Source organism: Poecilia reticulata, chromosome 17 (genome assembly GCF_904066995.2).
Source record: "Poecilia reticulata chromosome 17, P_reticulata-male-v2, whole genome shotgun sequence".
NCBI classification, from domain to species: domain Eukaryota; kingdom Metazoa; phylum Chordata; class Actinopteri; order Cyprinodontiformes; family Poeciliidae; genus Poecilia; species Poecilia reticulata.
The window spans coordinates 28,172,483-28,188,927 of record NC_088846.1 but is presented as its reverse complement, the minus strand read 5'-3'; the positions used below and the strand labels follow the sequence as shown (position 1 = coordinate 28,188,927).

General features: G+C 39.8%; 1 protein-coding gene across 2 annotated transcripts in view; it reads left to right on the top strand.

Annotated features, from left to right (window-relative positions):
* Positions 1-16,445, top strand: part of LOC103480019 (receptor-type tyrosine-protein phosphatase N2-like) — a 187,743-nt gene that overhangs the window by 82,885 nt on the left and 88,413 nt on the right. For both annotated transcript variants that reach the window (XM_008434755.3, XM_017309950.2), the window contains exon 12: positions 14,896-14,960. In XM_008434755.3, the coding sequence (XP_008432977.3) occupies positions 14,896-14,960 (65 nt within the window). The remainder of the gene's footprint in view (positions 1-14,895; positions 14,961-16,445) is intronic.

Below are 16,445 nucleotides of genomic sequence, written 5' to 3'. Positions count from 1 at the left end.
TACTGCCATCTAGTGGTAAGAAAATTACATGATTACGCCGCTAGTCACTACTACAGCAGAGACACTCAACGATGGCATTATTTGCAGATAATTGGTTTTCAAAAAAATATTTTAAATTACCGTATTTTCCAGACTATGAACGCACCATACTAACCGTACCTTCAAATTTTTTTAACCCCCCCCCTCCTCCCCTCCTGGAAACTTACATATATCAGCCGCACCGGGCTGCAGGCCCTTGGTATCTCTGCCGCTCTCGGTTTCCCATAAGGACCCAGCAGAGGGCAGCAGAGAGCTGCGTCCTAATAACTGCTGGATATATTAAGGACGCAGTTCTCCGTTTCCAAATCCGGTTTTGTTCACGCCGAGTTTACGTGCAGCGGCTCTATTTCCCTCCTGTACTGCCAGATTGTTACCCCTCAACTTAGAAGCTGCATCATATGAGTTTGAAAACATTTCTCCGTCGTGCCTCCTGCTAGCATGTGCTTGTTCTCAATGAAAATGAGCGCTTTCTTCTTTGATTTCCAATTTTGACTTCCAATTATTCACTTCCTGCTAAAGAGCCCCCTGGTGGTTGAAGAAAAATCCACAGAAAAGCCACATGTTCAAAGTGTAGGAAAAAAGTAGCAGCTTATAGTCTGGAAAATATGGTAGGTGAAATTGGATAATTTCCACGGCACACCTGACGATCACTCACGGTTGAAAAACACTGATCTAGACGAAGCTAAGATTATGGGACTTTAAATTTCTTCACGGTTTCATTCAAATGATGTGGTTCCTGTTCAGCCAGGATAAAGATTAGCAGTTTGAAATCTGGGTTTGTGGTTTTCAGTGGAGAAATGTTGGATTTTCTGCCCCAAATCAAAAAGATTAAAGGAGCAGTATTAAAATCAACTTTTTTGATCTTTACATCATGTTATTTTATTTCTTTATCAAAACCATACCCAGAGTGTTGCTTTGATTCTTTCATGCATGGATGAGAAATCCTTAATTGGACATTTATTTGTACTATAAAATGGTTGTCAGGGTTTAAACCGCCCCTGTTTAGAGCTGCCTTTCATTAAGCAGAGCATTAATTGATCAATATATTTGTACATTTACTTTATGTCTTTGATAATGGCTTTTGACAAAATAAAATGTGTGTTGCCTGTTTTATAGTCGGTTACTTCTCTATGTTTTTATGTTGTGAAGCAGTTTGAACTGCCTTGTTGCTGAAATGTGCTCTGCAAATAAACTTTACTGCAACAGTTATGAGCCAGTGCTGCTCAGCTAAGATGAAACTCTGAATTTACTAGAGGACCCAGATTCTGACAGCAGCCGATCAAAGGACTAACATTGTCCGATGAGTCGCTCCTTCAGGAAGCAGGATTTGTTTTTCGGACACGTCCATCTGGGAGGAGGCCTGGAGGGCGAGCCTGTACTTGCAGGAGAGAATGTTTTAAAGTTGTGCTGGGGATTCATGTATCCTCAGATGAGTTGGAGGGGCCAACAGATGAGAGACAAGACAGGATTCTCACTTTTAAATAAGTACTGGAGGATGGATGGAGAGTAGAATTAAATCCAGTCTGCTGAGTATTTTAAAGTGCATCTTTAAAAGGCCTAAATGAAAATAAAATAATCAATTGTGAACATAGCACTAAATCTCAAGTAACACTGACAACCGAAATGTCAGATTTGCTTAGAAATCACTTTTTCTGTTTCTGTTCGGTTTAAAGGCTTTTCCATTTTGTACTGTGACAAAAAACTAAAAAATCATTCACTGCTTCTTTCCCTCTTGTTCTAGCTGCTGTCAGGTTTTTCTTTTCATGTTTTACCCATATTTTCTACAGTAAATCAGTTTTGGTCCTGGCTTACAGTCGATCCAGTGTAAAGAAAATGGGAAACCTCAAGCCTTTAAAACGAAGATCGTTGCACGGGCAAAATGAGGAGGTGGGCAAAAACAATTGAAAGCTTAAAGTTCTCTATGCTAGTGATTAGACCGCTCGTCCTCCCTCCAGTCATAATGGACAATTTCTTCCCTTAAGTGGAGTATCAGCAGTGCTAAAGCCTGTTCCAGTCTCCAGCGAGAGCCTTCATCGTCTAACTGCAGAATCACTTGTCCTTGGCTGCAGTGCGATGCCAGCGGGCTGCATGGGAAAAAACACGCTCAGTGCATGTATGAACACAGAGAGAACAGAAACATTCATGTTCTAGTGAACCGTTGTCCAGCAGAACACTTTAAACGTCTCGGACATGGTTGATAGTGTTGCTGTGAAAAACTCAGGCCATGTTCATTTATCTTAGATTACAAAAAAAATGACAAATATATTTATCTGTTGGCCATTTATCCAAGACTGGCTTTGTGGTTACACTCTGTAAGTGAACAAAAAAGAACAATGATGGGAAAAACCTGTTGAAGTGACCCTCTGATCGACACGTCTCCACCTCAGTTAGCACTATTCAGATATTCAGTGCATTAATAATATTAAATAAGATGGTCACTACATGAGGCAGCCCCTTTGCACAGCAGGTTTTAATGCTGAAATCACGTTATTTTTGTTTTGTTTTTAGTGATTATTGTTAAGCTATCACCATGTGTTGACAATATGGTATTGTCCATATTATCACCATATGTTGGTGATAATCTGTGAAAAGATCAGCCTTCTCCACTTCCTCCCTGAGCTGCTACTGAAGAAATGCATCATTCATGGCCAAAATCAACCAGTCAGAGCTAGGAGGCGGGTATTAGCGCTGTCAATCAAACTTATGTATGTGCTGCTAAACGTGTTAATGGTAGAGAAACAATTTACTGTTGCAGGAAAACTGTTTAGCTGCCGGTGGCTATACATAGCCTGTCATGCTAACTGCAGAGGGAGTAATGAGCAGCGCTAAGCCCCGCCTCCCGGCTCTGATTGGTTGTTCTTTGGTAGCACTGGGTGAAGGAAGATGAGCTCTGATGTTTCACATATCTGTCTCATACTAGACTGTCATAACATGGTGACAGTTTGCACTAACATGTAAAAAATATTTTTTTGAAAAGTTACATTTTGCAACTTTAATAAATAAAAAAAACTGTGTCATTTCACTTTAGTTCACTGGTAGTAACTTTTATTTTGTCTTGAGGATAAATATTTGGTAAACCAACCAGAGTACCTAAAGGTTTACATGCATTTATGTTTTTAGCTCAATCATCCAAAGTGTAATATAAATGTTGTTCTGCTGTTTCTGCTAAGCCTAACTGGTCCATGACAAACTGGTTCCTTTGAAAGGAAATGGTAGCATCCACCAGAAAGCAGCCCATATGGTTGCTTCCATCATATCACAACTGATGGTGTTATTTCTATCAGCCTTCCTCATCGCTGCCTTAAAATATTCCATCACATACTAAACTATGTGAACCAGCCCAGGCTGCAGCAGCTGGCGATCAGACAGCGGAGCTGCTTTCTGGCCAGCAGCTCCACCGTCGGCTCTCAGCCTCTTCTGTAACCCAGACAGCCCAGAAGATGAGTCATGTGTACTGTAAAGGTCATCCATCAGAGCGTAAGAGCGGCGAGGAACGAGGGAGACGAAGGGGGGGATGAGAGGAAGGCAAGTGATGGAGGAGGGAGGCGTTAAGTGTTGGCTTTCCATGTCAATTTTTCTGTCAGGAGCAGTAAGTGGAGCCTCTTCTTCTGCTGCTTCTTCTTGCACTCACTTTGTAGTGTTTCTACTGGCAGCAGGCGCCAACACGGCCCAATTTAACCTCAGAGCATTAACACATGGCAAACTTTTGGCAGAATTTCAAACATGTTATTTAAGTCGCCTGGCTTCCAGCAAAGATTTGGTTGGTCGAAGGGTTTTAGGCTCTATATTTGATGCTGAAAGTATCTGGGTGATGCGTAATGAGACTGACTTTACGTTACTGAGAAATGTTATGGCTTTAATCTCATACAGTTTTACCATATAAAAAAATATGAACTCTTTACCAGATTCAAAATGAATCTGAACTTCCATACCAAAAAATACAGAAGAAACAATTATCTCAAAATTATTTTTCTCAGAATTCTGAATATTTTCTGAATTGCGACTTTTTCTGATTTCCAACCAATTTTTTTTTTTTTTTCAGAATTCTGGATTTTTGATTTCCTGAGATTAAATTTAGATTTTGAGAAAAGCGTTTATTTTTTTTGTTTGTTTTGTTTTTCCCCAGAGGTCCTAATCATACATTTTGAAAAAACACACATTGAAAAGTCCTTGTGACTTTTTTTCAACAACGAAGCCGAACTGGAGACGCTTATGAAACATTTCACAACCCTTAACCCCTCCTCAAGAAAAAAATAGTGATATATATATATATACACTGCTCAAAAAAATAAAGGGAACACTTAAACAACACAATATAACTCCAAGTAAATCAAACTTCTGTGAAATCAAACTGTCCACTTAGGAAGCAACACTGATTGACAACGGGGACCCTCGTCGGGTCAATCAGTGTTGCTTCCTAAGTGGACAGTTTGATTTCACAGAAGTTTGATTTACTTGGAGTTATATTGTGTTGTTTAAGTGTTCCCTTTATTTTTTTGAGCAGTATATATTTATATATATATCAAAACAATAGAGTGAGATCCAACGTTGCTGTCAAACGTTGCTGTAAACCCAGAGAGCTGTTGACAACACAGATTGAGACTCATTGTCTTACCTTAATAATCCTGTTACTACAAATCCATCTGACCGTCCTAAATCAAACACCAGGCAGTATTTACTCTCACTATCCCCAGAGTTTTTGCCGTCCTGTCATTTCGGTTCTCTTTTATCCGAAGATGGAGAGCTGTTACCTTTCCCGCACCTCCTTCGCCTCCTTGGCGGCTTGAAGCCGATGGCTCGGCTGCGGTGGGTTTGATAGATGGGGGGGGCCTTGCTTTTGGCAGCCTTATCTCCAGGCTCGCCAAGCAGTCGTCATCTGCCACTTATCGCGTCTATAAACACCTCCTGTATATACTCTGCTTAGGGGGATGGGAGAGAAAAAATGGTGGCAAAGGGAGGATGCCTCAGGAAATAACCTGAGGAAGAAGCAAATACTCATATTGATGAATTGGACAGAGTATAAAATATGTTTGTCCTGCTGGCCATATCTGTTAGCCTCCTGATCTATAACAAACAAAAATATATGATGGAAGAGCAGGGGAGGAAGACAAATGTGAAAAGATGAGGTTCAGTACGTTTGAGCGCAAATAGAAACAGTATAAAAGTTTTAGGAAGTGAGATTCCAGACGGACATAGAGTGCTGAATGTTAGCAGCTGAGTAACATGATCAAATGTTAGCACGCTTCCTCCTGCCTCTGAGTTTCGTCTGGTTAGTTTATTTCTGATGTAGTTGTTGGTGGCGTAGTGAACTGTGTAATTAGAAGCCGTCACCCCATTAGAAATTACAACCAGCATAAAACAGAGTTATAGAGTTTTTGAAATAGTCAGCAGGAACTAAAAATATTCAAGCTTTACACAGTTTGTGTGTTTGGTGGTCAGCAGAAAGAGACATTCTTTTAAAAGGGTGTTACGACTGGCTCAGGGTCGTAACAAAAAACATGAAACCATACCGTGGTTAAAGTGAATAAAAGTAAATGTTTATTAACAAAAACAACTATCAAAACAAAAGAAACTCAAAAGTGCAAAAGACGGGGAGCTGGGGCCTGGCAACTAACATTGCCTCTGCAGAGTGGACGCTGAGGCGACAAACCACCAACGACCAGCAACCAGTGACGAGCCACCCAGCGCCCCCGAAAGACGAAGACAGCCAGGTTTAAGTATCCTGCACTCCAATCACCCGATCAGGGACACCTGCAAATGGGAGGAGCACAAAGAGGGACAACAAGACCAGCCTACAAGGCCCAGGGCCGTCACAAAGGGCATTAAATATGTGTAGTTGTATCAGTTGTCACACCTTTAAACCACTGGATTTAACTGGATGAAACTGTAAAGTGCAAGATACTTGCACTAAAAAACTAAAAGCTTGACTAAAAATACTTGGTAATTCTTGTGGTTTTGCAGTGTCTTACCTCGAGTTGGAGATATTTTGTTTAATGAAAGGAAGTCCTAGATGTAAATTACTGTGAAGTTTGGTGTTTATCAGTCAGCATGTCAAAGAGTTTTAGCATAGCGAAAGTTTAGCAGAGCCAAACAAACATTAACTGTTTTTCATAAGCTAAAATTATGTCAAAATGAAGTTGAAACCGATGAAAACATTAAAGCGGTGAGTTGTAGTTTTTTATGAGTGGGACAAAGATTAAAGAAGCAATTTGAGAAAATCTTTTTGGAGCTAAACTATTTTAGAGGTCACTACCAGTTTCTTTTTATGACTCGACTCGATTTCTCAAAGGTCAACTTCGCTCACTTCCAGAAAGAAACTCACTTTTTTCAGACTTCTCCAGCTGCTCCCATAGATGCTGTTTCATATGATTTGAAGAACCAAAAATGTATTTAATATGGGATTGCTTTGCTGGGCTGCACAGTGGCGCAATTGGTAGAGCTGTTGCCTTGCAGAAAGAAGGTTCTGGGTTCGATTCCCGGCCTGGGGTCTTTCTGCATGGAGTTTGCATGTTCTCCCTGTGCATGGTGGGTTTTCTCCAGGTACTCCGGTTTCCTCCCACAGTCCAAAAACATGACTGTCAGGTTAATTGGTCTGTCCAAATTGCCCCTAGGTGTGAGTGTGTGTGTGCATGGTTGTGTGTCTCTGTGTTGCCCTGCGACAGACTGGCAACCTGTCCAGGGTGACCCCGCCTCTCGCCCGAAACGTTAGCTGGAGAGGAACCAGCACCTCCTGACCCCACTGAGGGACAAGGGTGTAAGAAAATGGATGCTTTGCTGTGTGTTTTCGTCTGTGTGCTGCGTCCAGAAGTTTGTTGTTTTGTGTGTATTAATTTGTGAGTGGTCTGGATGCTTTCCTGTCGGTGTCTCCAGGGTCTTGTGTGTTTAATAAATTGTTTCCGTAAACTAACGGAGGTGTTTATTGCTTGCCTTTTAAAATGTGAATGAATCGTGTGGAGCGGAAGCAAAGAGCTAAATGACATCAATTAAGGCGATAAACGATGTTTAACACATCAAGGGACACGGACACATTATGGGTGTTGGATAAGTGCATCAACCTCAGCCAAAATAATTCAACATGATTAGAGATGCAGACTCTGTAACCCTGAGGTCACATTTAAAGCCATGAAGCGTTTAAATTACCTTTACTTTAGGAGGTGTATTCAGATGGTTTTTGTTGTGAGATGTAAACTAAATACATCCTACGGTATAAAACCACTGATAACATTCAGAACAGGGTCTTTATTATAGATTCCTTCATTTAAAGATACAAACTCCAAAGGTTACCCTGGAGACCAAAGTTTCTCCTTGTGAGAAAAAGCTTCCCAGAAACTTCTATACTAATATAGAAGTTACAATTTCCAAATAACCTTATCTAAGGAGATCTAAATGGAAGATGATCATCCTTCCACCATACTTTAGGTCTTCCTGGTGATAAACTGTTTATTTTCCAAACATGGTTCTATGCATAAAGGCTGAATATTTCCATTTCAAAGCTTGTTGTTTATTCACATATATCTGAGTTGTGCTGTAACGGCTCCAAACCGCCAGGCTTGATCAACCCGTTTCTAACTGTAGGGTCACCAGTGTTGCTCACGGAGCTTTAACTGGTTGTTGTGTTTTACTCTTACATCCCTCTGAGCTGCTAGGTTCACTCAGTGTCACTGGTAAGTTTCCCAACCCTTTGGAGACGAGGTCTAAATGGCCATCCCAGTCTCTCTTCTCAGTGCGTCAGCACTCGCTATGAAGCCATGTAGCGATAGCTAGCAAAACTACTACTAACCCTGCACACACCACAAACTCTAACTAACACACTTATAGTCTAAAAAACCTGGTAAAATCCACAGCATCGCTGCGACCTAGTCTCTTGCCGTATCCAAATCCCCCCCTATCGTCTCTCTCCGCGTGTCTCCGTTCTACCAAGCAACAGACCGTCAACACATTTTTATTGGTTGTTTTGAAATGTGGTACATTTAGACCCCACAAAATAAGGCGGCAATGATCGATCTTATTTCTGGCTTTATTTTGAAGTAAATAACCACAAAACCAATATAAAAACACCACTTTTATAAAGTTTGAAGTCCGTGCTGTCCAACAGAGTCAAAATGAAAACTCGGTATGCCGTCCGTTATAAATGCGCCACATGCTTGTACGCTCTACAGCGGGCAGCGACTACAGAGGGTTAAGTAAAAGCAATAAGTTTATTTTACTGACATGTTCATGCATTTGGTAGAATTTGCGGATATTTGACACATTATAGATGCCTTTCATCACCTCTGTGGGTCAAACTGACCATGGAAATATTTGATTACATTGACTACTAGAAAATGTTGCTTTATATTGCAAGGCAAAAGATTAAATAATCAGTATCGTACCTGCACAATGTGTACAGAAGCTCACATGACTGGATAAAAATGAGAGTAGTATTTTTTTACCTTACATAATCTTAGCATAATAATTCAGCAGAACTGTAGTTTGACTTGAATTAGATGAAGGTAATTCCCATGTTACTCTCTGAATCCCTTGTGACGTTCCTCCGCCTCATTTTAGCTTGAATGTTTTTATTATTTCTGCTTTTCCTCATCCGAGCGTCACTTTCCACTGTGAACAAGTTCTCACTGTTTACTGTACACATTATTTTCTGTCTTCACCAGACGATGTTTCTGTCATCATCTTTCTGTCGTCTCTCACATTTTTTGCTCCTCATTTAATAATGTTTTGTCCTCAGGTGAACTCTTGATGCTCCATTTGTTCAGTCTTTTTAAATGCAATTATTTGTGGCGTTTCTTTCGAAGCCTTTGCAACTAATAACGCTTTGCTGCTTCTTTCTAGATTAATGCAGCCAATAACATCAACCACCGGGGGAGTCTGGGGGTCGAACTCAACCAGGAATAGATTTAAAGTTGAAAAATTGATATTAGAAATTAAATTAGGGCGACTGAGACTCAACTAATATTTCTTTCTTTGTAGAAACCAACAGATAAGACTTTGGTCATTCAAGCAACTTCAAGTGTCGGTAAATGTAGCCTCATAATTTTCTTTACTACTTGAAAGCAACAATTAACCTCAAGCTATTAAAAAACCCAGTTTGACTTGAAAACTGGTGTAGAATGTGATGAAAGTTTCATTTTAATTTATTACATTTATGTGAAATGGGTTTTTTTTGTGAAACATTTCCTAAGTTTAACACTTTTAATTACTGCGATAGACTTTATAATAAACTCATTCAAATCTCTTTTGTGCTGTGAAGAAAACACATTTTCACACATTGTTTTTATATTATTCTCATATAACTTTATTAAAAATCTCTTAAATAAAACGTCTTCAAAGGAAAACACCTGTAATTGGATATTTTTAATTATGTATACATCATACAAATAAATTTAAATACTTGAATAAAATGGAAAAACCAACATTTCTTGGCATGAACTTTGGTGTTGAGTCTCACTGCTATACTCAATTTAACTTTCCTTTCCAGTCGCGTGGAGCACGTTATTTATTTTTATTGTTAAATTAAAAGGTGCTTTAAGAAAAAAAATGTGAAAAATCCAGCAACACATTTTTTCTTGCTGAACATTGGCAACGAAGTTCATCATATTCCTGTTATGCGCTGCTGTGAAGGCGCCTGGCTCTGCGCCTTTGCTTTTTGACAGATAGCCCTTATTTTTCCACATTATATGGCCTGTGAAATGTAAAGGTGAGCAGGATGTGTGGAGGTTGTGTGGTTGGGGTAGCGGTGGTGGTTAGCGCTTGAAATAACGACCCATTCTGTTGGTCCAAGACCGTTGGAGCCAGCCGGGGCCTTTTTCTTTTGTCAGCGGTGAAAAATGAAGCATTTCTGAATCCACAGCACTCGCTGTGCTTCCCTCTAGGCGCCTCAGATACATTGAGTTAACATAAAGCAAAATTCAAGATGGGGGCGGCACCGTTGACAAATGAAGCGCCTCCGTGTGTTTTGGAGGACAAATAAAGGGCCCTTTTCTTTTTTAGAAATAAGATTTGCTCCATGTTTGTTCCCTTCAGGCTCAGTTTTTCACTCTGGCTTGAATGTTTCTGAGAATGACGATGGAAGATGGAATATTCTTGAAACAGAAAAAACAGAGAATGATGTGAGCAAAGACCATTTACCTTCAGCCTGCAGACCGTTGCTGCTTCATTCCCATTTTGTCACATTACGGCTTATTTTCGCACTGCGCTGCTTGTCAGCCTGAAAGAAAAGTCGCTGCTCTGTCTGATCACGGCACCTGGTCTGTTGCAGCCTCTTAAAAATGGATCCAATTTGGGTTTCGGCAGCGAGAGCTTGCTGGGGTACAAATGAGGCACCTCAGCTCGGCTGTCCACAAGCTGTGCTCTCATCCAACTTGGACTCATTTACAGTCTGCAGGAGAGAGGAAGAGCGGATGGTCCGAATAGCCGTTGGCTGCGTTTCGGGGAGAGCGTGGCGTTTCGAGGTCCAGAGACTTGTGGGCTAATTAAAAGGAGCTTGCGGCCTGTGATGTAGTCACGCTCACTGGCTGCCACTCCAGGACGCCAGACAGACGGTGGCGTTACTGTGCAGTTTCCTCGTTCCCTCCGGATGAAAATCATGTTGAACATTCTCTCATGTTTGTGTCTGAGAATGTCTGATTCTGCAGCAGCCATTAGATGTGTGTGCATGTACGTGTGACACTCTGTGGGAGAGAGCTCGGCTATTAAAGCTTGCCCAACACCGACGCTTTGGCACATTCAATTATGAAGGCGCATTAAGGATCAAAGTCTTCTGTTGTTTCAGGGAGATGCGGGCTAAATCTGGCTCCGTTTTCCATCTATGACAGATTTTTATTCCTTTAAGCAATTAATCAAAGGGGCAGTTTTATGTAAAATTTACTTTTTTCAGCTTTCAATTATGTCATAATTTTATTCCCTCATCAAAAGCAAACCTGGACATGTATGATTCAGAAATCCTTTATTCTCCCATGACAGCCACACTCTAAAAAGAAAAGGTTGAACCAACTTAATTGAATTGCTTCTATGGGTAACAAGCAATTCAATTAAGTTTATCCAACTTAATTTATTAAGTTTAACCAATTCAATATATTCTAATCATCCAACTCAATTTGTTAATTTTTTAAACAAATTTATTAAGATATAAGGCAGTGACTTCACATTAGAGTCACATTCACACACAAGATTTTAAATGTTTATTAGAAGAAAATAAATAATTTGAGTAAGAGTGACTTAAATTTGTTGTCTTAAACATACTTAATAAATTTGTTAAATAAAATTAACAAATTGAGTTAGATGATTAGAATATACTGTATTGAATTGGTTAAACTTAAATTAAGTTGGATAAACTTAATTGAATTTCTTGTTACCTATGGAAGCAATTCAATTAAGTTGGTTCAACTATTTTCTTTTTAGAGTGTAAGTTTTGAGTTAAATGAACACAAAAAAGTAAGTTGGCATAGCAAAAGCAAAATAATTAAGTTAAATTAACGTAAATAAGTCCATAAGATAAACTTCAGCCCAAAAAACACGTTTTAGAGTGCATTCAGCTCTACAAAACGCCTCACACAGGAGCCGTCCCCCGTAAGTCCCCCACTCAGCTCCTTCAGACTAGCCAGCAGTAATTAGCAAACACCTGGTGGAACTGCTGAGCTCATTATAGAAGCTACTTCTCAGTGAAACGCTGGTAAAAATGTTGCTAAAGGGTTAATAAAGGAGCCATGTTGTGATGACTGCCTGTCCTTTTCAAAGCAATAAATTACTAAGTTGAATTTATTTTAAGTTATATTTGAAATAAATAGCATTTTATAACAACTGAAGTTAATATAGTTATTTGAAGGTGAAGCTTCAGAAAGAGCAGGAGACAGATGCCCAATTACGAAACATTAAATTACAAAGTGAATTTTTTTTAATCATATTTGATATATTTATCATATTTATAGCAACTGAAGCTAACATAGTTGCTCCATTGTGCTGTAAAATGGTACAATTTGCCTGGAAAAATGCATAAAACTTCCCCTTTAATGTTTAATAAAGCAACACTCCAGCACTGTGGTACAGGAGCTCTAATACGCAGCATTTTGGTGTGACTGGACACAAAACCAATCACCTTAGATTGGTTTAAAAGCACCTCACCTCTGTGCACCTCTGAATAGTCACTTGGGTGCACTTTAAGTCACTGGAGTTGGAGTAATTACCATGGAGAAAATGTGGTGTAGAAGAATTATATCACCACAGCCGAAAAGTCATGTTTCCTGTAAGTAAAAGTCAATTAATAATTCATGCTGCCTTCAAGAGTGAGCTGATAGTTCATCACACAGAGCTGCTGTACTTCTCTGTGTGGGCTGAACTACTCAAGCGTGGCGTACTTCTGCCCACTTCCCATTCATTGTTGCTACAAGGTTTTAATGTGAGAGGAATCTAAAATCGAGGTTGTAACACCAAACCAGACGTTTGTTCAGGTGTTTCTCAGCGAACAGACGGACGGCTGGCAATGACAAACCAAGCCAGCTTCCATTTCTCACTGAAGGGAGTCTGCAGATGCCGGGCTTTGACAGAGCCATTAAGACACGTCGGCTTCCTGGGACGTCGCGACAATGCCTTCACCCCACTATGTCCAATGTCTTACACGAATCAGTCACTTGTTACTCAAACACTTCACTCTGACTTTGCTGTAGTGGAAGAAAATCTGCTGCATTTTCTTTCACTCCAAACGCTAATATTTTTGAAGCTGTTTTTATCCAGATTCATTAGATGTAAAATTGATTTACGCTTTTTTTTTTTTCGTGAGGGGTCACAGACCAGCTTCAGGGCGTAGCATATAAAGTTCACATCAACGTGAGCACAAGGCTTTTGTAAGCATATTTCAGAAGATTAGTGATTATCTGCTTTATCCAATTGATCCCTAAAACATTCCCAACTAAACTTAAAGCATATCATGAACAGATGAAAAAATGAAAGAAACATTTATTAATAGGACCAACTACAAACTACAAATTCAAGTTGAAATGAAACATGTAGCAAAACCTGAGGCTGAATGAATGTCTACAGTCTGAAGGAAACTCGTGGTGGATTTTGTTGTATTTTTGGTAAATAATCATTACATCCTTAAAGAAGAAAATAATGACAGTGACATTCCCACCCATGGTAGCAGGTTGTAATCGTCTGTGGTTTTCAGACAGTTGCAGCTCACTGTGCTGTGCCATTAGTACAGTATGTCATCTGATTCTCTCCAAAATACATTTTAAGGTCAAGACCTGCGATATCTCCACACGTTGCGTAGGGTTAGCAGAGAGTCGTGCTCTGGCAGATTGAAAGACTAATTGTTGAAGCTCTTTGGAGGAGTATGACGGCAGCAAGACTTGCTATTTGCATATCCTTCATCTGCCTGGTGTGTCAACAAAGGAGGTTTGCTCTTTCCACTGCTGTATTCAGATGCAAAGCAAAGTGAATGTAATTATGTATGCTTTCTTTTTTTCAGAACATTTTGTTCTGGTTTTAATATGCTCTCTGTCATGAATTTCAATTGAAGTCTTCTTTGTTTCCCTTTACATTAATGGGTGAAAAAAGAGAACTGTGCAGGGTTTAATTGTATTTGTGTGGAAATGTGTTTTAATATTTGCCTGGCGGCAAGTTGGGTTAAAAATTCATATTTCATAAAGAGATGATTTGCAGCAGTAATGGCTCTTTTAGATCACCAGCATTGCAGAGGTGTTGCCGGGCCGAATGTTTGAGAAAAGATCCAAAAGACGACATCACTGCCTTTAAAATCTCCACAAATCAAAAGTTCAGCAGTTTGTCTTCAGCAAAGAAAAATAACAAACGTGAAGGAAGTAGAAAACGGCTTGAACAAATCAATCAGAATATTCAACTCCTAGCATCAGGAAAGTCTAGAATGTAAACGCCAACCACTCCTTCACCTGCGGACTCGTATAAATGTTTCCTAAAGACTCATTTCCTATTCATTTCATCAGTAAATTTAACCAAGCAGGATTCCCAAAGCTCCAAGACAAACCAGCTTCTGCTTCTCCCTGGTGTGATTTAACGATCGTCAGGAAAATAAAGAGATTGATTCTTTTTTTCTCCAAGTTATTAAAGCAAAACATTCAAAAGCCTGTCTGGTAGATTTCCTTCTGCAGATTAACACCCACAACAATATCTGTGTGTGTGTATATATGTATATATATATATATATATATATATATATATATATATATATATATATATATAGCACATTTATGGTAATGTAACCCTGTCCGTGTGAGATGAGTCCTCGCTGTTCCCTGGACTCTGCGTTGTGTCTTAAGGGTTTTTGTCGGAAGGAAACGAGACAGGAATCTGACACACACGGCGGTTGAAATCGTGGTTGGGACCGTTTATTCGGACAGCGCAGCGGCTTCGCCTTTAGAATTCAGAGCAAATACTGCGTGTCAACATGTTTCATTAACGCAGTTAGTTTTGATTTACAGATACAGCACACATCAAAAAAGAAGAAAAAGACAAAATGATACAAAACTAACTACTTGAACATTAAAAGTAACATTTGGCTACATTGAGGAGCTGGCGGTCAGCATTGCCTACCTTTAGAATTCAGAGCAAATACTGACCGTTGTACCACCAGCACACAGTAACGAACGCCAAGTACGGCGTTCCTCAAAGGACACACTTTACAACGTTCCGCAACCCAAAGAGCAGATTCAACACTTTGGTGACATGCGCCACCACATTCAAGCACTGTCCTACAGTAACATCACAGATCATTCAGTAGAAACGAGAGCAGGTCTGGACTATTTCCTGAACTTCACCTTTTTAACGTGCTGTTCTTACTGTAAAGCTTTAGTGTAGTAAATATTTTTGTCTGTTTTCTGATTGCAGTTAAACAAAAAGCTGATCTGGAGAAGGAAACCAAGCTCACCATCCTGGAGGCTGGAGTCGCTGATGTGAGTCCAACCTTTCGCTTCCTGTTTTCTCTCATAACTCAGATTTAAAGGATTTTACTGCTGAGCCACAAACTATGATTTAAAGATATTTATGGAATGTAGATAGAAAGCTCTTGTTGAATTTTTATCGAATATTGTTGAATGATTTCATTATCTAGTCAGAAAACTTTGTGTTTAAACGTGAGGATCTTCAGATCTCGGCCCAAACAGCAGGTGATCAGACGTTTCTTCTGAAGCAGCTCTGTTTTTATCCATGAAGCTGTTTGTGTGGTTGGTGTTCGTATGAATGAAGTAACAGGTTGACCTCAGTCATAATACCACAGCAAATATAAAGTGTGTAAAGTATTTATTTTTCTATCCAGGCTGCTGTAAAGCAGGCTTTGTTGAACGTATTACACCTGAATGGAAACTTACTCATTCAGGTGTAATAGCGTTATTAGTGGTTATTATTGAGAGATTACTAAATCTAGATGATTATTTATTTATAAATTCAGATGTTAGGCGTAGTGGTAAGTTATCTTTATAGTATTATTAGTTTTACCTCTAAACCACTGACCACAGCATGAATAAAACAACAGAATAAAAACCAAACACTCTTTGAAAGTAAGCAGAACTTCATCACCATCCTTAAAGTTCAGCTTCTCTCTCTCCTCCTGTCGTCTCCTGCACGGTTATTCTCCACCAGCTCAGCCGTAAATGGACTGCTGAGCGTCTGCTCTCCACTATTGATTCAAGAGTTATTTTGTAGCGATGACGGCATGCTGTTCGCCGCGCTCATATAGGAGGAGGGAGCAAGAAATGGTTTTAGAAAACGAGGCTTGCAGGAGAAAAGAGAAAAGTTTGAGGGCTGAAGGTGAGGGATGGACGGAGGGTCTGCTGAGGTGATCAATACCAGACAATTATTGCCAATCGAAGGCATGTTGTAGGAGAGAAAACTATAGAAAGCCCTGCCATCTAAAGCTGCAAGACCAAAGGGAAGCAAACATCTGCAGCTCCCAGCCTGCAACACAGCATCCATCATACCCCTCACTCTGTGTTTATTATAGTTTTATCACATACTGTAAAGTGAGAATATTAGCATACTTCATCACACTGACAGGTTGAAAATAAAACAGATGAGAAGTCAGTTTCAGCAGTGGAGAGGAGGCCATTTGTTCACTCGCAGATTTGCAAAGTGAACCTAAAAAAAGGCCCGTCGCTTTGAGCGTGGGGTTTATTTGGCAAGCACACGGGCGAGTTGTCGTTTTCCTGCACGATAATGGCCTGATGTAGTAGTAATGTGAAAATGTGTTATTCCAGTGAAACGATAACGAGGTGAGCTGCATGCAATAAACCCGAAAAGACAAAACAGGCGAAAAGTAAAATTAATCATGATTTATTGCAGGGTTGTAAAAGTTTATGCACCTTAGAAAGAAGCCGTGAGCAGGAGTTACCGGCTGAGAGTGGATCAACGTAACGGATGGACTAAGTTTGTGCTCATCCACA